The sequence below is a fragment of the Sorghum bicolor genome, chromosome 1 (genome assembly GCF_000003195.3).
Source record: "Sorghum bicolor cultivar BTx623 chromosome 1, Sorghum_bicolor_NCBIv3, whole genome shotgun sequence".
Classification (NCBI taxonomy): domain Eukaryota; kingdom Viridiplantae; phylum Streptophyta; class Magnoliopsida; order Poales; family Poaceae; genus Sorghum; species Sorghum bicolor.
The window spans coordinates 3695338-3710450 of record NC_012870.2 but is presented as its reverse complement, the minus strand read 5'-3'; the positions used below and the strand labels follow the sequence as shown (position 1 = coordinate 3710450).

The window sequence follows — 15113 nt, the reverse complement described above, 5'->3', positions numbered from 1 at the left end:
AAAATAATATAATCAATAAAGAACCTAATAATACTTCGTTGGTATCATAAATGTTATTATTTTGTCATATAAATTTAGTCAAATTTGAGATATTTTGACTTTCCAAAATTCTTAGGGTCTGTTTGGTACAGCTCACAACAGCTTCATGAGCTGTTGTGAGCTGTTTTTTTTTTTTGCCAAACACTTATTTCCAAAACAGCTTCATGGGTGAAGCTGTTTTTCCTCTCCTCTCACAAAGACATAAGTTGGATGAAGCTGGAAAAAAGTAGCTTATTGCAGCTTCTCCCTCATTTCTCTCTCTCAACTATGCATGAAGTAGTTGGTGAAGCTATTTTGCCAAACACTTTTTCCAAAACAGCTCAGCTTCATCTAGAAAGTCACTCATGAAGCTATTTTCTAAAAAAACAGCTTTACTAGTGAAGTTGAGCTTTGTCAAACAAGCCCTTAGAATGACTTATAATTTGAAAACAGCTCAGCTTCACCTAGAAAGTCACTCATGAAGCTATTTTCTAAAAAAACAGCTTTACTAGTTAAGTTGAGCTGTGCCAAACAAGCCCTTAGAATGACTTATAATTTGAAATAGAGCGAGTATGTTGCTAGAATTTGTGTGCATTAGATGAAACGTACATGTATATACAAGTATAAATTCACATCGAATTTGCTACAAATGAGGTTAAGAATACACTGACGCGTACAAAAGGAAGATAAGCATTGTATTAGCTACATAGATCGATCTTTTATAGTATAGATGTGCATCTGTATGCATAGCATAAAACTAATACTCAAACCTAAGAAATTATCTAACGTTATGAAGTTTTTAGAAAAAGTTATTTTAACATCTACATGTTCAAATAAATTATCTGTCAAAACATATTTCATGGAGAGAATTCAACGAAACTGATATAATGTTCTAGAAGTTGATTCATTTTTCCTATATAAACTTAGCCAAAATTATCAAAAGTAAAATAGGACAAAACCAAAGTGGACTGGAGTAGTTTAGAATGAAAATAAGTAGAAAGTGAATTTTAATTTCGAAGAGTAACAACTGCAGTTAAATGTCAAAAAAGTCATAGAGCCGAAGTCGTGAGATAGTTACAAGTCCACCTGCTAATCAGGTCATAACTTATGACCACGTTAAGAGAAGTTGCACAGCAAAATTCCTGTACACTGCCAACATCGCTCATATGTACCAGCTGGGTTGTCTATGACTGCAACCACAGCCAATCATGCCAAAAGTAACAGATATTTAACTAAGCTTTCTACCCGTCCCATTTACAAATCAAGTCCCCAAGCAGGTCTCATACTGCTCACAGAACTCCATCTATACGTTGAGAAAAGAAGTGCGCCGCATGCTCAATCAGGAAAGGGGTTACAGGCTGCTGTCCATTCCCCTTGTTTCCATTTCCAGCTGAAACACCGCCTGGTCAGCTATACCAAAAGAAATCCTTTAAATGGCCATTCGTTAGTCATCTCGAGGGCTTAATTTATTTTCAGCCAACATTCTTTAAGTTAGTCTCGAGGCTTCTAGGTTCTCAACTTCTTCGTGAATAAGGATGGGCCTACCAGTACCACCACCTCCATTGTCGCTATCTCATATTGCAACATTGGGCTTTTCCAGCCTGTAGCTTGTCCCACAAACACAACATCTGCCTCGGTGATTGGTAATGTGCAGTGTAATAATCATCTATGCATCCGAATTGACAAAATTTGACGCTGTGGACGTATTTAACAAATCTGGTGTTGTTGAACCGCTCAACCCACATGCCCATGCTCACATCCTCCATTTTGAAAAGCTGCACAGCAAGAAATGAAATTTAGACTCTTGCCGGCATCATGTCAAATCTAACAAACCCATGTACCAGAACCAGATATCTAGTGGTACGGTAATCAATGGTAGTTCGCTTATGAACTTCAGAGAGGAAATATGATCAGGTAGGTCCCCAGTTATTGCAAATACCATATGTGCCCCTATTAGTGTCACGAAATGCAGACCAGAAGCAATCAACTGAACTTACCCTTAATTTATGGTTTAGAAAGTCTGATAGAATAGAATCTGCGATGTCAGAGGATATAACATATCCAGGACCATTTGCATAGATGGGATAATCCTCTTCTGGCCATTCCTGTAAAGTACAGAAGATAAGCGCAGATGAGAAAATGCATGCATTAAATGTTGAACTTCGGAGCATCGAGTACTCTCCAGGCAACATGAAGGGGCACTTGGTAAGAGAATGAAGTATAAATAAAAGGATAAAAAGGGCATCTCAGGTAAACCATCAATTTTTCCGCTGATATACTGAGTCAACGAGTGAAGTGAGGTAGAGGATAATGCTTTGCTAAGTTTTGTATTACTGGCACAAGTATAATATAAAAGTGGCTTATTACGAGATATAAAAGGTTGCACAATCATATTTGAGGGTAAGACCATCAGATATCTATCTTTGTACAGACTAATTCAACAAAGCAATAAAGCCAACAGTAGTAGTGTAATACCTACAGCAAGAACCAATATGTTATGTCAACTTTTACTGCTGAAAACATTAAATGTACAAAAGATCAAATTTCATTTTTTTTTAATTGAATGCAGATACGATAGAAAACATTACATAATTTAATTAGAACAGAGTGGATATGAGCTTTCAGCATTATTGATGAAAAATATGCATACAGCCAGCCAATCTCAGCAAGAACAGTCCTATGTGTTTGCAACACAATATAGCCTCATAATTTTAACAATGAAAAAAAAGGTTTTTTTTTGAGTAAATGAAAAAAAAAGGTATTGACCAAAGATCAAAAGCTGTAAACTGAGAGTGAAGTTTAGAAGATTCAAGGCTACAGCTTCCAGTGCATATGAAACAAAAGTCAACACGCATAGTTGTTCGGTCCAAATAAAACAGACAAATTATAGAAGTAAAATAAAATAGTGCAAAACAATTTACAGGAAACAAAATGACAGACCGCTTTTGTTTCATGGGGAACCATAATTAGTTAGACAATTCAACTCATGGAGCTAACTTAATTGCTAATCCATGTAGCATTGGCGCACTAACTCATTCAGTTATGTGATATGTGATATATTTCCGAAATGAACCTTATTAGATTTCTTTAGATTCAGTAAATTTCAAGGTACCATGAGTTAATTTTTACCTGATTTGAAGGCTTCATGTAGACCCTACTAGGGAAACATGTTTGATTGCTATCCTAATGTTGTTTAAGGCCTTGTTTAGTTCGCGAAAAGAAAAGTTTTTGGGTACTGTAGGACATTTGTAACTATAGGCTTACAAGATTTGTCTCACAAAATACATGCAAATTGTGCAATTAGTTATTTTTTTAATCTATATTTAATGCTCCATGCATGTGTCCAAACATTCGATGTGATGGGACGAGAAGTTTTTGGATGGGAACTAAACATAGCCTAATACTGAGACAGACCAAATACCATGTATCGAACAGTTCGCTACAGCAATATAGTGCACAGGGCATCTTTATTTTCATTTTCAACCAATTGAAAGAGAAAGGGCACATGAGATCATTGTCAAATCAAATATAAGTTTACCTCATAAGTAACAGCCCATTTCCCATCGCGCAATGGCTTGTGGTGATAATTCATGTTCCCTATATAGAGACTTATACCGTTCTGGATTTTCTTCACTTCAGCCATTACTGAATCAAGTCTAACAAAAGTATCATCATCGCACTTCATTATGTATCTAGCAGATACAACATGGACCTGAGAGGACGAGTTCATTATAGTGACGAAGTGTCTTACAGTGACTTCATAGTAGCAAATTTTGAAGAACAAAAGCACTTAGACATACCCCATACTCGCATATGGCAATTGTCTTAAGAACAACCAAATCATAGCTATCCATGAATGGCACAATAACAATGTCGCCGAAAAACTCAGCCTCCTTTTTCAGCTCCACATTAACTTCATTTCTGCCATGCTGCAGAAAAGAACAATGATCAGCTCAAGTCCAAAAAAAAAAAGTACTCAAGTTTGGTCTTCAAGATTTACCAGGGCAACAAAAAACCGGGCCACAACATTCGATGACTTCTGGGCAGCAGACATCCATGTCTTTCTCGCAGCCATACGTTCAGCAAAATGGTTGCCTGCTGACAGGATACCGATGAAAATCTCAACTGGTTCGTCTGGAAGGGGAGGGGCCTGCCAACTGGGCAACATCTCTAGGTGTTTCTGTGGAGAAAAGCTAGGATGTGTGGTGGGCAGAGTCCCCGCAAACACTGATTGAACATCTAGGTCCCCATTCAATGATAAGCCAGTAGCATCCTCAAGAACAAATCCCTACCAACACCACCAGAGACAAAAGTTAACAACAGTACCAAACACGGGGGGTGCACCAATATTAATAATATTACAATTCCATTCCCCGCCCATTCATGTAGTACAAGCGTGAGCCACTTACAGTGCGGTATGGAAATGATGTCACATGCCGTCCATCAACATTCACATGGTAACCCTCCAATCCAGCAGTGAGAGTTAGAACAAACAGGCGGTCCTCCACGAATGGGTATGGCCAATCAACGGAGACGGTCTTTGTGCGGCCAATGAGCCGGTTCAGCCACCATGACGTTTTTGACTCCTCCGACCGTCCTTCATCATCCCGAATCCACTTCTCACACTTGACCAACCCATCCACTGCAGAACAATCCAATCAGAATAAAATCCTTGTGCCAATGTAATCAGTAGCTTAACAATACTTTATCTGGTGACAGTAAAGGGTGCAGACCAGTCTCTTCGTCGGCACGGGACCTCCAGCCCTCGCAGCGAAGCGGAGTGCCCCACTGCATGCGGTAGCAGGTGTTCTGCTCGATCACCGGCTTGCCGCTCCAGTCGCCGCGGAGGCGGGGGTTGAAATGGAGAATCCTGGGCGGATCCTCGCCGTCCACCGTCTTGAGCCCCTGCAGCTCCATCATGAACTGCGACACCATGATCGGCTCTTCCCCCTCCCTGAGCATCGTGATCTTAGGATCCCGCTCAGGGTGCGCCTGGTGCGGCGTCGCGGCGACCGTGATATACGAACCCAGCGTGAGCCCGCACGGCAGCTCCACCGTCCGCCCCCTCTCCCGGAACTCGTCACCGCTGAGGACGATCGAGTGCGGGCACTTGCTCTTCTCTTCCTCCCCTGAGGAATCACGCGAGGACGCCAGGGTCGTCGCTAGAGCCTCCAGGCCGGAGAACACGCGGGCCCCTGACTCGGCGGCCTCGGCGGCGACCTTGCGGAGCGAGCCGGAGCGGGTGGAGTTGAGGTGGCGGAGCTCGAGGCCAGAGACGATCCCCGCCAACCGGCGTGCCCGTCCCCACCACGCGTCCGCCGAGAGGGTCTCCCTGTGCGGGTGCTTCCCGGGGCGCGCCGGCGCGGTTCGCCCCACGCCCTCCCACGCGCCGTCGAGGTGGAGCTTCCGCGACGCCGCGGCGGACGCCCCCGCCCCGGGCAGGGACGTGGACACGAGCGGCGACTCGAGGAGCAGCACGGCGAGCGCGTAGGCGAGGGAGACCGCCACGAGCACCTGGATCGCGCGGCGGCGGCACGGCGTGCCGGGCCCCGACGACCTCCGCATTGGGCCAGGCGCCGCGGCCCCCCGCGACGCGTGCCCTAACCCTAGGAGGTGGAGGAGGAGGAGGAGCGCGCGCGGGCGGGAGAACAGAGCAGTGGGAAGGGGAGGCGCGGCGCGCGAGGGAGGCTGCGCCCGCGCGTGCGCTCCGTGGTGGGCGCGGAGGGAGCAAGGCAGCGGCGGAGGCGGTCGAGCGGACCAACGGGGAAGGGAAGTGCCCGAGCCCGAGAGGTTAATAACTTGGGACAAGTCACAGAAAAAAAAAGGTTAATAACTTGGGACGGGCCGACGGGGCGTGGTATACCATTGTTTAAAGTTTTCGTCATCGCATAAGCCCGCTTAATTTAATCACAAATCCCCTCTTGGCGAATGTTAATTTGGACCTTCCCCTGATTTTAAAAAGTCGTGCGGTCTTTGGGGGTCGGCGTGATCGTGGCGCGGGACGGCCGCGTGGGCTCGGTGCACGGAGCTGTGTGGCTCGTGCTGCGGCCGTGGGCGGCGTGAGGAGGGCAGGGCGCCCCATGGGCTGGGTCCTTGCAGTTGCGGGGCGGGAGGGAGGGATCCACGTGGATTAAAGCGGCGCGTGCCGGCCGTGACTGCTGTTTCGAGTGGGCGAGGGATCCCGTGCGGTGGCGAACTGTGTTGACCAATGGATTTTCGAGGCGAGTGCCGGGTGCGCCTGTGTTACCCAAAACCAAAAACTTTTTAAGATTTCTCAATGCATCAAATTTTACGACATATGTATAGAGTATTAAATATAGATGAAAATAAAAACTAGTTATACAGTTTGCCTGTAAATCGCAAGACGAATCTTTTAAGTCTAGTTACTCTATAATTGGATAATGTTTGTCAAATAAAAACGAAAGTATTACCGTGTCATTTTTCAAAAAAAAAATAGAACTAAACAAGGCCTTAATAAAAAATTGGAATCACATGACATGAGGTTAGGTCTTGTTTACTTCCAAAATTTTTTGCAAAATAGAAATAGTAGCACTTTCGTTTGTATTTGATAAATATTGTCCAATTATGGACTAACTAGGCTTAAAAGATTCGTCTCGTCAATTCCGACCGAACTGTGCAATTAGTTTTTATTTTTATCTATATTTAATACTTCATGCATACGTCTAAAGATTCGATGTGACGGAGAATATGAAAAATTTTACAAAATTTTTCGGAAACTAAACAAGGCCTTAATAAAAAATTTGGATCGACGGCTGAGTGGCCTTGTGATACGCTCTGATTGTTTGGGCTAAACTATTGGCTTGACACGGTCTTATGGATTTGCAATGTTCGTTTATCTGACACTGTATGATTTGTTGGTCTTTTTTGTTTCAGCCCGGCCGAGCGGTTGGAATAATTTCTTAGGCCTCGTTTACTTCCCAAAAAAATTTTGCAAAATTTTTCAGATTCCCCGTCACATCGAATCTTTAGACACATGCATGAAGTATTAAATATAGATAAAAATAAAAACTAATTACACAGTTTGGTCGAAATTGACGAGACGAATCTTTTGAGCCTAGTTAGTCCATGATTGGATAATATTTGTCAAATACAAACAAAAAAGCTACAGTGTCGATTTTGTAAAATATTTTGGAACTAAACAAGGCTTCTCTGGTATCCAAGTATCCAAGTGTAGCTTGGCTGTTCCTCTGGCATTTGTGCGCATGTATGCCTCTTGAGCTTAGTCTTATGCTGTCTTAGTATGAGTTTCACATAGATAAAAACTCTCCTGGCATAAGAGAAAAAAGTGAATTTCATATAGATGAAAAGTCTTTTGGCATGATTACCAATTCTTTATAACTCACAAAAACAAATGTTTATAAAAACCATGTAGCGAAACATTTTATTGAGAAAACATGGTCACCTCAATCTATGCATGTGTGTGTGTGGTGTGGTGTGGTGTAATACATCGGCATTCAAACAAGACCTAAAATGATGTTTTTGGCAACAATACTTCCACTCGTTACAAAATACTTGTTTCTAATTCTAAAAAAACATGTTTCTTAAGATTATAGGAATGAAAAGGTCGAAAAAACAATATCATCTACACATAAACAATTGTCCGACGGTTGAAATTTACCATATTTCTCAGCTATCCAATTAAAAGGTTTAGAAAATCCAAATTTTACATGTGGTAATTGTGAGAAACAGTATTGCCTCTATGGAAAATAGCACTGTAAACGAGATTTTTTGTTATAATTATAGACAATATTTGGTAAAACTTTCAAAACTGTCAACATCGAATAACTTTGAAAAAAATAGATGGAGACATGGAAGACATGTGCGTAGATTGGGATTAGAATACTTGCAAATTCTTAATAAAAAAAAAGAGTATTCAGAATATGTTTTAGAATCGATTATTGGTGGGAAACAAAATCTATGCACTAAACATTAACAAGTTATGCGTCTGAACCATATGTTGCTTGCCGAGACAAGTTTACCTGGTCCAGCAACAATCCAAGGCATTGATTTTAAGTGTCTAGTGGTCAGAAGTTATCTACTAGAGTAACAACTAAATAGGTCCCCAAGTGAGTAATTAACTGTTTGCACTATGAATAAATATGGTGCGGGAATAATATTCCAGTTTTTACGCCTTATTCGTTTGGCTGATAAGTCAAGGCAGAAAGTATTGTTAACTGATTTGTTGTGAGAGAAACATTGTTGACTAATTTGTTGCGAGAGAAAAACACTGTTGAATGGATGAGAGATTCGGCTGATAAACTTAAGCGCAGAGCATCCGAAGTATTTGGCAATATTTGGAAGACTACCCTAAGCCAGCCAAACACTTACTGCAGGAGGTAATCATCTGAATATTTGATGATCAGTAATAAGTAATAACTGTTGAATGAAGGATAAAATGAGAAAAGGACCCTGCTGGCTGCTGCGTCCCATCCCATGAGGACATGAGGCGGTGGGCGGGCTTCGCTTGAATTAATGGGTCTGTTTAGATGTGAAAATTTTTTGGATTTCACTACTGTAGTATTTTCATTTGTTTGTGGTAAATATTGTCCAATCATAGACTAACTAGGGTCAAAAGATTCGTCTTGCGATTTACAGTTAAACTGTGTAATTAGTTTTTGTTTTCGTCTATATTTAATGCTTCATGCATATACCGCAAGATTCGATGTGACAGAGAATCTTGAAAACTCTTTGGATTACAGGGTAAACTAAACAAGGCCTTGGTCCAGTTCCAGGGCTTTGCAACGACTAACGACGGCGATTGGTCAATTTGTCCTGACCAGTTGAGTGAGTCCGAGCCTGTTCACTTGTCTGAATCTCCGCTGCAGTCCCAGTCCACTTGATGGTGATGCTAAAGTACGCACCGGACGGACGGTGACGGACAGCGGAATCTCGCATCAAAAACACCATGTCGTCCCTGCGCTACGCAATCCGCACCGCACAAACCCCCAGCCGGCGAGCCGTGCAAGAAAGCGCGAAACGCTTCACTACCCGGGGAGGGAGGTCCGTAACTGCTGCGCCAACTTCGGCGTGTGAAGTAGCGAGGAAACACGGCGATTGCACGGTGTGTGTCCTCTGCCTTTCCATGCGAGCGCCGGAATCGTGGCGGCGGAGGGCGAGAAACGGACGGGAACCGAACCTATGAGTACGAGGTCCGCCGTCCGATGCTCCCGCGCGCGCGCCGTGCACGAAACGGGAACGTGGGGGGCGCGAGGCGACTCGCTGGACTCGGGTTGCGGCTTGCTACAGGTTTCAGCGGAGAAAAAAATGTGCAGCGTTACACTGTGCTATTCTCTCCGTACCGTACACGGGCTGCTTCGAGATCTGGCCTTCGTCTCGTCACGGCATTGTGAATTGTGATCCTGGAACAATGCTAGCAAAAGCGTCCCTTGCGGCAAGCAAAGGATTCATCAAACGCGGGCGCCGAAAGCAACTTTCACTTGTTCGTCCACGTCCCCGTATCCGTATCTGGCTGGCCGCCAACGGGGGCAGCACCACCGCAAAGGAAGCGCCTCCACCCTTTTTTCTTCTTTTTTGGTGGCGAAAAAGAGACGCGCAACTTGCGCTGCGGCCTGCGCGGGGCGCGGAGTGGCCACTGGCCAGAAGAGAAGAGACGACTCCACTGCCTGGCTAGTGCACGCCTGCACACCCCCGACGACCGCCTCGCTGTTCCCACTTCTTCTTCTTCTTCTTCTTCTTCTTCATTAGAAAAAAAATGAATTCCCTATGTGGCTCTGTGCTGCTCTCTTGTGGTGGACTGGTGGCTAATCTTCGCTTTTCTGTCATGTCACGGATTCGTCGAAGTTTGGGGATGCAATTCGCAAACTGTCTTGGTAAAAAACCATCGGATTTCGCTGATTTCTTCTACATGGGCTATATTATCTCTGGCAGGTTCTAGATTAACCAAAACTGAGACGCACTACCAATCTTTGATTACTTGTAAAATGTCCTTTTTAGCATGGTGCATTGCATGGCTGCTTATCTTGGGCGAATAGCAAAAATCATGCGGGAAGTACTGCAGTGTGACTGTGACATGCTTGGATAATTGAATTGAATTTGGATTAGCATGGAGTGGCAGGGCCTACGTTGGATTGGATTCTCCATCGGAGTGACAGAGACTACAGACTAGGATTTGACTCTTAATCCATCACCAGGTATACTGTATACCAGCAGTAACACTCTTTGTATTCTTTCCACAAAAAACAGTCTTTGTATTTTTGGAGAGTACTGTATATTTTTTAGAGTCTGCAGTCAACAGCAGTATATATACAGAAATTTGTTAGAGCCAGAGAGTGCCATTTTGTTTCAGGAAACCTATCCGAACAGCCCAACCATTTGTTAGAGGCACAGGCCCACCACCCCCAAACGACATCAGTTCCTAGTGCCGGTAACCCATCAACGGCCCGTTTGAACTTTGAAAGCCCATCTAATCTCCACCCGCAAGGCCACACCATCCCGAGTCCCGACGACCCGACGCATCTCGCCGTTCTTCGGCTCATCTGCGACGGACGTCGTCGCACTGAATCATCGTCGGGCATGCCGTCTCCGCCGCGGCCGCTCGCCTCGCTATGCCGCCGCCGCCGCCTCGTCCTCCTCCTCCTCCTCGCCCCGGCGCTCCTGCTGCTCCCCTGCATGGCGCACAGGTTCGTCCCCTCGTTCCCCCGCCTTGATCCGCCCCGCTTCTCTGTTCCACTTCCACTCCCTCCTTAGTCCTGACAGCTCCGTGCGGCCCCCTCCTGCAGCGTGGGGGACGAATCGGTGAAGGCGCTTAGCGTCGGCGAGGAGCTTTTGGCCGAGACCATGCCGCTGCGCCACGGCCGCCGGGTCTACAGGATCGACGGCCTGCGCCCGTCCGCGTGGTACGAAGTCAAGATCTCCTACCCGGCCTCTGTATGATCAATCAGTACCCTTCCCGTGAGAACATCTAGTTTTCAGAAAACATGTTGGGATTGTACTTTCACCGTCGCAGCATGTTCTTGTCTCTGATGATTGTGTTTGTCTGTAGATACCGTCGAGCTTTTCCATTCAGCTTTTGGACGATTGGAGCAGTAAGAACAGGAGGCTGCTCAACACGGAGAAGATAATTTTCAAGGCTGAGAGCAGCAACCCGGTCAGTTTTGAATGTCAATCAGCCATGAAGCTGAATTTGTTCATTGCCTGCAGTAGCAGAATCTCAATGGCATTCAGTTTTTCTTTACCAGCTTTATGCGATCTATTTCAGGTTTATGTTCTTGTCACTGTGGAGCCTGAGGGCGTGGTGGCGAAGCCAAATGTGACAGAGAGGGAGCTTGCACTTTTTAACATTGGTACGGTAGTATTGTTTCTCTATAGCTCATTCCGGTCCTCCTTTATGATATCAGAGATCAAACTAGTCAAACATGTTACGAATTTTATGAAGTCTATGTATGAGTTGTGTAAATCTCTTGGCATTCCTGTTCAAAACCATAGGATGAATCAGCCCTTTGTGCCGCATCAAGCATTATGCATTTCCAAATTTGGTTCATCAATGCTTGATGCTTGTTATACACAGTTTATCTAGGACCTGTAAGCTTTGGAAAGATTATTTGGAATCCAAGCTTTGGAAAGATTATTTGGAATCCTAATAGGCTGATTCATCATGACATTAAATTTGAAAGGCTGAGGTTCTTACTGCTTTGCTAAGAAAAGGCAGCCTAATACTAAAGTACTACTCCCTCCATCCAAATTAAAGACGTTTGACTTTTTTGACCCCAAGTTTGATCACTCGTCTTATTCAAAAAATTTGTGCAAATACAGTCAAATTTAAGTCATTCTTGAAGAACTTTTACTATTAAACCAAGCCACGACAAAAGAAGTGATGTTTTGCACAAATTTTTGAATAAGACGAGTGGTCAAACTTAGTGTCAAAAAAGTCAAACGTCTTATAATTTGGGATGGATTGAGTACCTAGCAATTCCTATGTTTTTTACCCTGGACTTCCCTGATTCATTGATGTCAATACCTATCTTTGCATGCCCTCATTTGTCCTACTTTCCCTGGTTCCAATGCATTTGTCATGACTCATGAATTTCTGCTGTTCCTGTGTAATACTAAAATACTAAGCAAGAAGCTTGGCATTCCATCTATCCAGAGTGAACCTGGAGCTGTTAACTTGCATTTCATTTAGCCTCAGGACTTGTTTTCATCACATTAGTAGCAGTTCACTGTAAAATACTATATACAATAAGAACAAATTTCTGTGTACTACATACAGATCGTGCGATGTTCCATTGAGCTTCTGGTACATTTTTCTGATGGATTAATGGGTTTCACTTGTGTGCATTCAGTTATTTGGAACTACAACTGGTTTACCATTCTCTTTATGATTGCCGTGTTTTATAGATAACCCCGTTTGGTTCCTCTTGCTAAATTTTAGTCAGCTAAAATTATTTTAGCTACTCTTAGGTGACTAGTAGGACTAAACTATTTTAGCTCCTTTTTGGTCAGTATGTTTGAAACTTTAGCTACTAAAGTGACTAAAATTTAGTTGGCTAAAATTTAGCAAGGGAAACCAAACAGGTCCATTAGTGTTCCTTCAAACAAGTGCCAATGTGTCATGCTTGCTTTCTGAAAATGACAAATTAGGCACGTGTCGTTTGCCTTGCCCATGCTTCGGTTTCTATCGCCTGCCCTGCCCTGCTCTACAGGCCTTTATGATGCAACAGCCTAAGAGGCACACTTGATCAGGTTACTGATATCTGATCTTTTGTGCAGTTTGCGATGAGCTTATGCTTGGGATTCCACATTTTGCCTGGTGGGTTGGGATTGCAGCGCTGCTTTGCATTGCGCTGGCGGCACTGGCACCACTTGTTCTCCCGCTGCACAAGCTTCTGAACTGTGAAGGCGCAGAATCGAGCAAAGCTAATGCCGCTAAGATGTCATGACTCGTGATAGGTGAAGTAGGGTTGAAAGGCAAGAATGCTCAGTTTTGCAGACTAGGCAACTGTACTCATCTTTTCCCTTTCAGATGATTCAAGCGTGATTGTTGTACCATGGAGTTTATTGCTGTACGTATCCACGTCAATCCTGATAGTGATGGATGGAGCAAGTGTTGGACCTCAGTTTCTGTCGATAGTAACAATCGAATTTCTAACAATTGAAGAGGCATAGTTTTTGTTTGTTCTTTTTTTTTCACGGAAACGAAATGGAGAACAATATTTCCAGAAACGAATAGCAAACATGCTGATGGTTTATAAAAGAGAGAGAGGTTGAAACAGTTTTGTCATTTCCGTGTCTACGGTTTTCGTTTCCATTTTCATTCCCGTGTGAAACGTGGTTGAACCAGTTTGGGGCTGTTTGGTTCACTACCGAAACTTGCCACGCCACACATGGCCCTGCCAGTGCCAGCCTTTGCATGGCTGCCATGCTACAGTGATGAGCGCCAAACTTGTGGCGGTGAATTTGGCCGCCACACTGGTGGCGAGTTTTTTTACTGGAAACAGCTACGGCAGCCATAAAATTAACTAAAAGCAAACAGCAGCCACAGGATGATGGCAGCCACACTTTATGGCATGGCGCACATGGCCAGAAAACCAAACAGCAGCATCGGTGTTGTGGCTGCCGTAGGTGAGGCATGGCGAACGGTGGCAGTAAACCAAACAGCCCCTTTATCATTTCCGTGTCTACTATGGTTGTAAGACGTAACACACGATAAGCCTCACAAAACGAGCAAACTTCGCACGTCTCTCGTGTGAAACGTGGTCGTTGCTTCTTCAGGTGCCGTAACAATAGACAAAGGCACCGTCAGTGGCACGGCACTTGCGAGCTGTAAAACTTTACCCCATCTATCTTTCGACCGGAAAAATCCCCCAGGTGGTAGCCCCTAGCCCATAGGCCACGTCCCACGACGAAACGCGGTGGCTCCGATGAGGGCCTTGTTTAGTTGGCAAAATTTTAGGATTTTGGATACTGTAGCACTTTCGTTTGTTTGTGGTAAATATTGTCCAATCATAAACTAATTAGAGTCAAAAGATTCATCTCGCGATTTACAGACAAACTGTGTAATTAGTTTTTATTTTTGTCTAAATTTAATACCACATACATGTGCCGCAAGATTCGATGTGACGGAAAATCTTGAAATTTTTTTGCGAACTAAACAAGGCCGAAATGAAACCCATGACGAAACGCATCTGAAAACCGTTACACGAGATCCACAAGATACGTTTGTTCAATGCACCGATGGCGTTGCTATCACTCTTCTATCACGGCAGTACGGCACCTTGGACCAAACATTGATGAGCCTCTTCAATGCGCCGATGGCAACCTCCCCTCCCCTCCTCTTCTTCTTGTTCCTGGAAGGGAGAAGAGGGACAGCCGGGCTGTTGCCGAGACCGGTGGCATGAAGGCGGGCAGCGATGAAGGAGAAAAGAACACGTTCCGGCGACCGGCGGGCTTCGTCTCACTCTGACATGAGGGCCCAGCAGCAGTCCTCCAGTCCGTCCCCACGGCGCCAAGCAGGCAGAGGCAGGCAGCCAGGCAGGGTTTTTCCCAAGTGATCCCCACCGCCGCACGCACAGATCCCACGAGCGCGAGGGCGCGAGGCCGAGGCGCACACCCGGGTTCGGTTCAGCAGCACTCCAGCGCTGCGGCTAACCGCGAACAGCCCGCTACAGCGACGCGTCGCGACGCCCCGTCACCCGCTGCCCGCGCTGCGTCCGCGTGGAACCCATCGCAGCCACAAACGCGTCGCCAGTCCGTGCACTGGCAGCACTGCAGAAGCAAGACGATCGAGCTGCTGGCGGGTGTCCCAGGGCAGATGGCGTTCGAGCAAGCGGCGCCGGCCGATCTGTCCTTTGATCTCGATCTGATCCTCCCTCTCGTCCTGGTGACCTGGTTGCATTCTATTCCCCGTGCTCGCGTTCTCGCTTTTCAGTGCATGTGCAGCTGCACGTTCTTCGTTACCACTATGCATTCGCTGATCGTTACACACCGTTTAAACGCTACTCCCGAACCTGATATGGAGTTTTGTTCCACCCTAAAGTTTGAGGTGGAGGAAGTACAGCATCACCGTTAATCCTCATTTTGCTAACGGCTTGAGGTGGAGGGTGTGATTGGGCCAG

At 45.0% G+C, this 15113-nt stretch overlaps 2 protein-coding genes across 3 annotated transcripts; one reads left to right on the top strand and one right to left on the bottom strand.

Annotated features, from left to right (window-relative positions):
• Positions 1003 to 5817, bottom strand: LOC8081224 (hydroxyproline O-galactosyltransferase GALT6). Its single transcript, XM_002463662.2, has 7 exons — positions 4752 to 5817; positions 4428 to 4660; positions 4019 to 4306; positions 3819 to 3947; positions 3557 to 3730; positions 2016 to 2123; positions 1003 to 1793 (listed from the first exon to the last, which is right to left on the bottom strand). The coding sequence occupies exons 1-7, from the start codon at positions 5581 to 5583 to the stop codon at positions 1587 to 1589; spliced, it is 1971 nt and encodes a 656-aa protein (XP_002463707.1). The 5' UTR covers positions 5584 to 5817; the 3' UTR covers positions 1003 to 1586.
• LOC8081223 lies at positions 10480 to 13270 on the top strand. Of its 2 annotated transcripts, XM_002466218.2 has the most exons (5): positions 10486 to 10679; positions 10779 to 10926; positions 11042 to 11146; positions 11258 to 11342; positions 12769 to 13270. In XM_002466218.2, the coding sequence occupies exons 1-5, from the start codon at positions 10573 to 10575 to the stop codon at positions 12936 to 12938; spliced, it is 615 nt and encodes a 204-aa protein (XP_002466263.1). In that variant the 5' UTR covers positions 10486 to 10572; the 3' UTR covers positions 12939 to 13270. The 2 variants fall into 2 exon arrangements, with proteins under 2 accessions (XP_021313647.1, XP_002466263.1); XM_021457972.1 differs by lacking the exon at positions 12769 to 13270 and having other exon boundaries at positions 10480 to 10679; positions 11258 to 11639.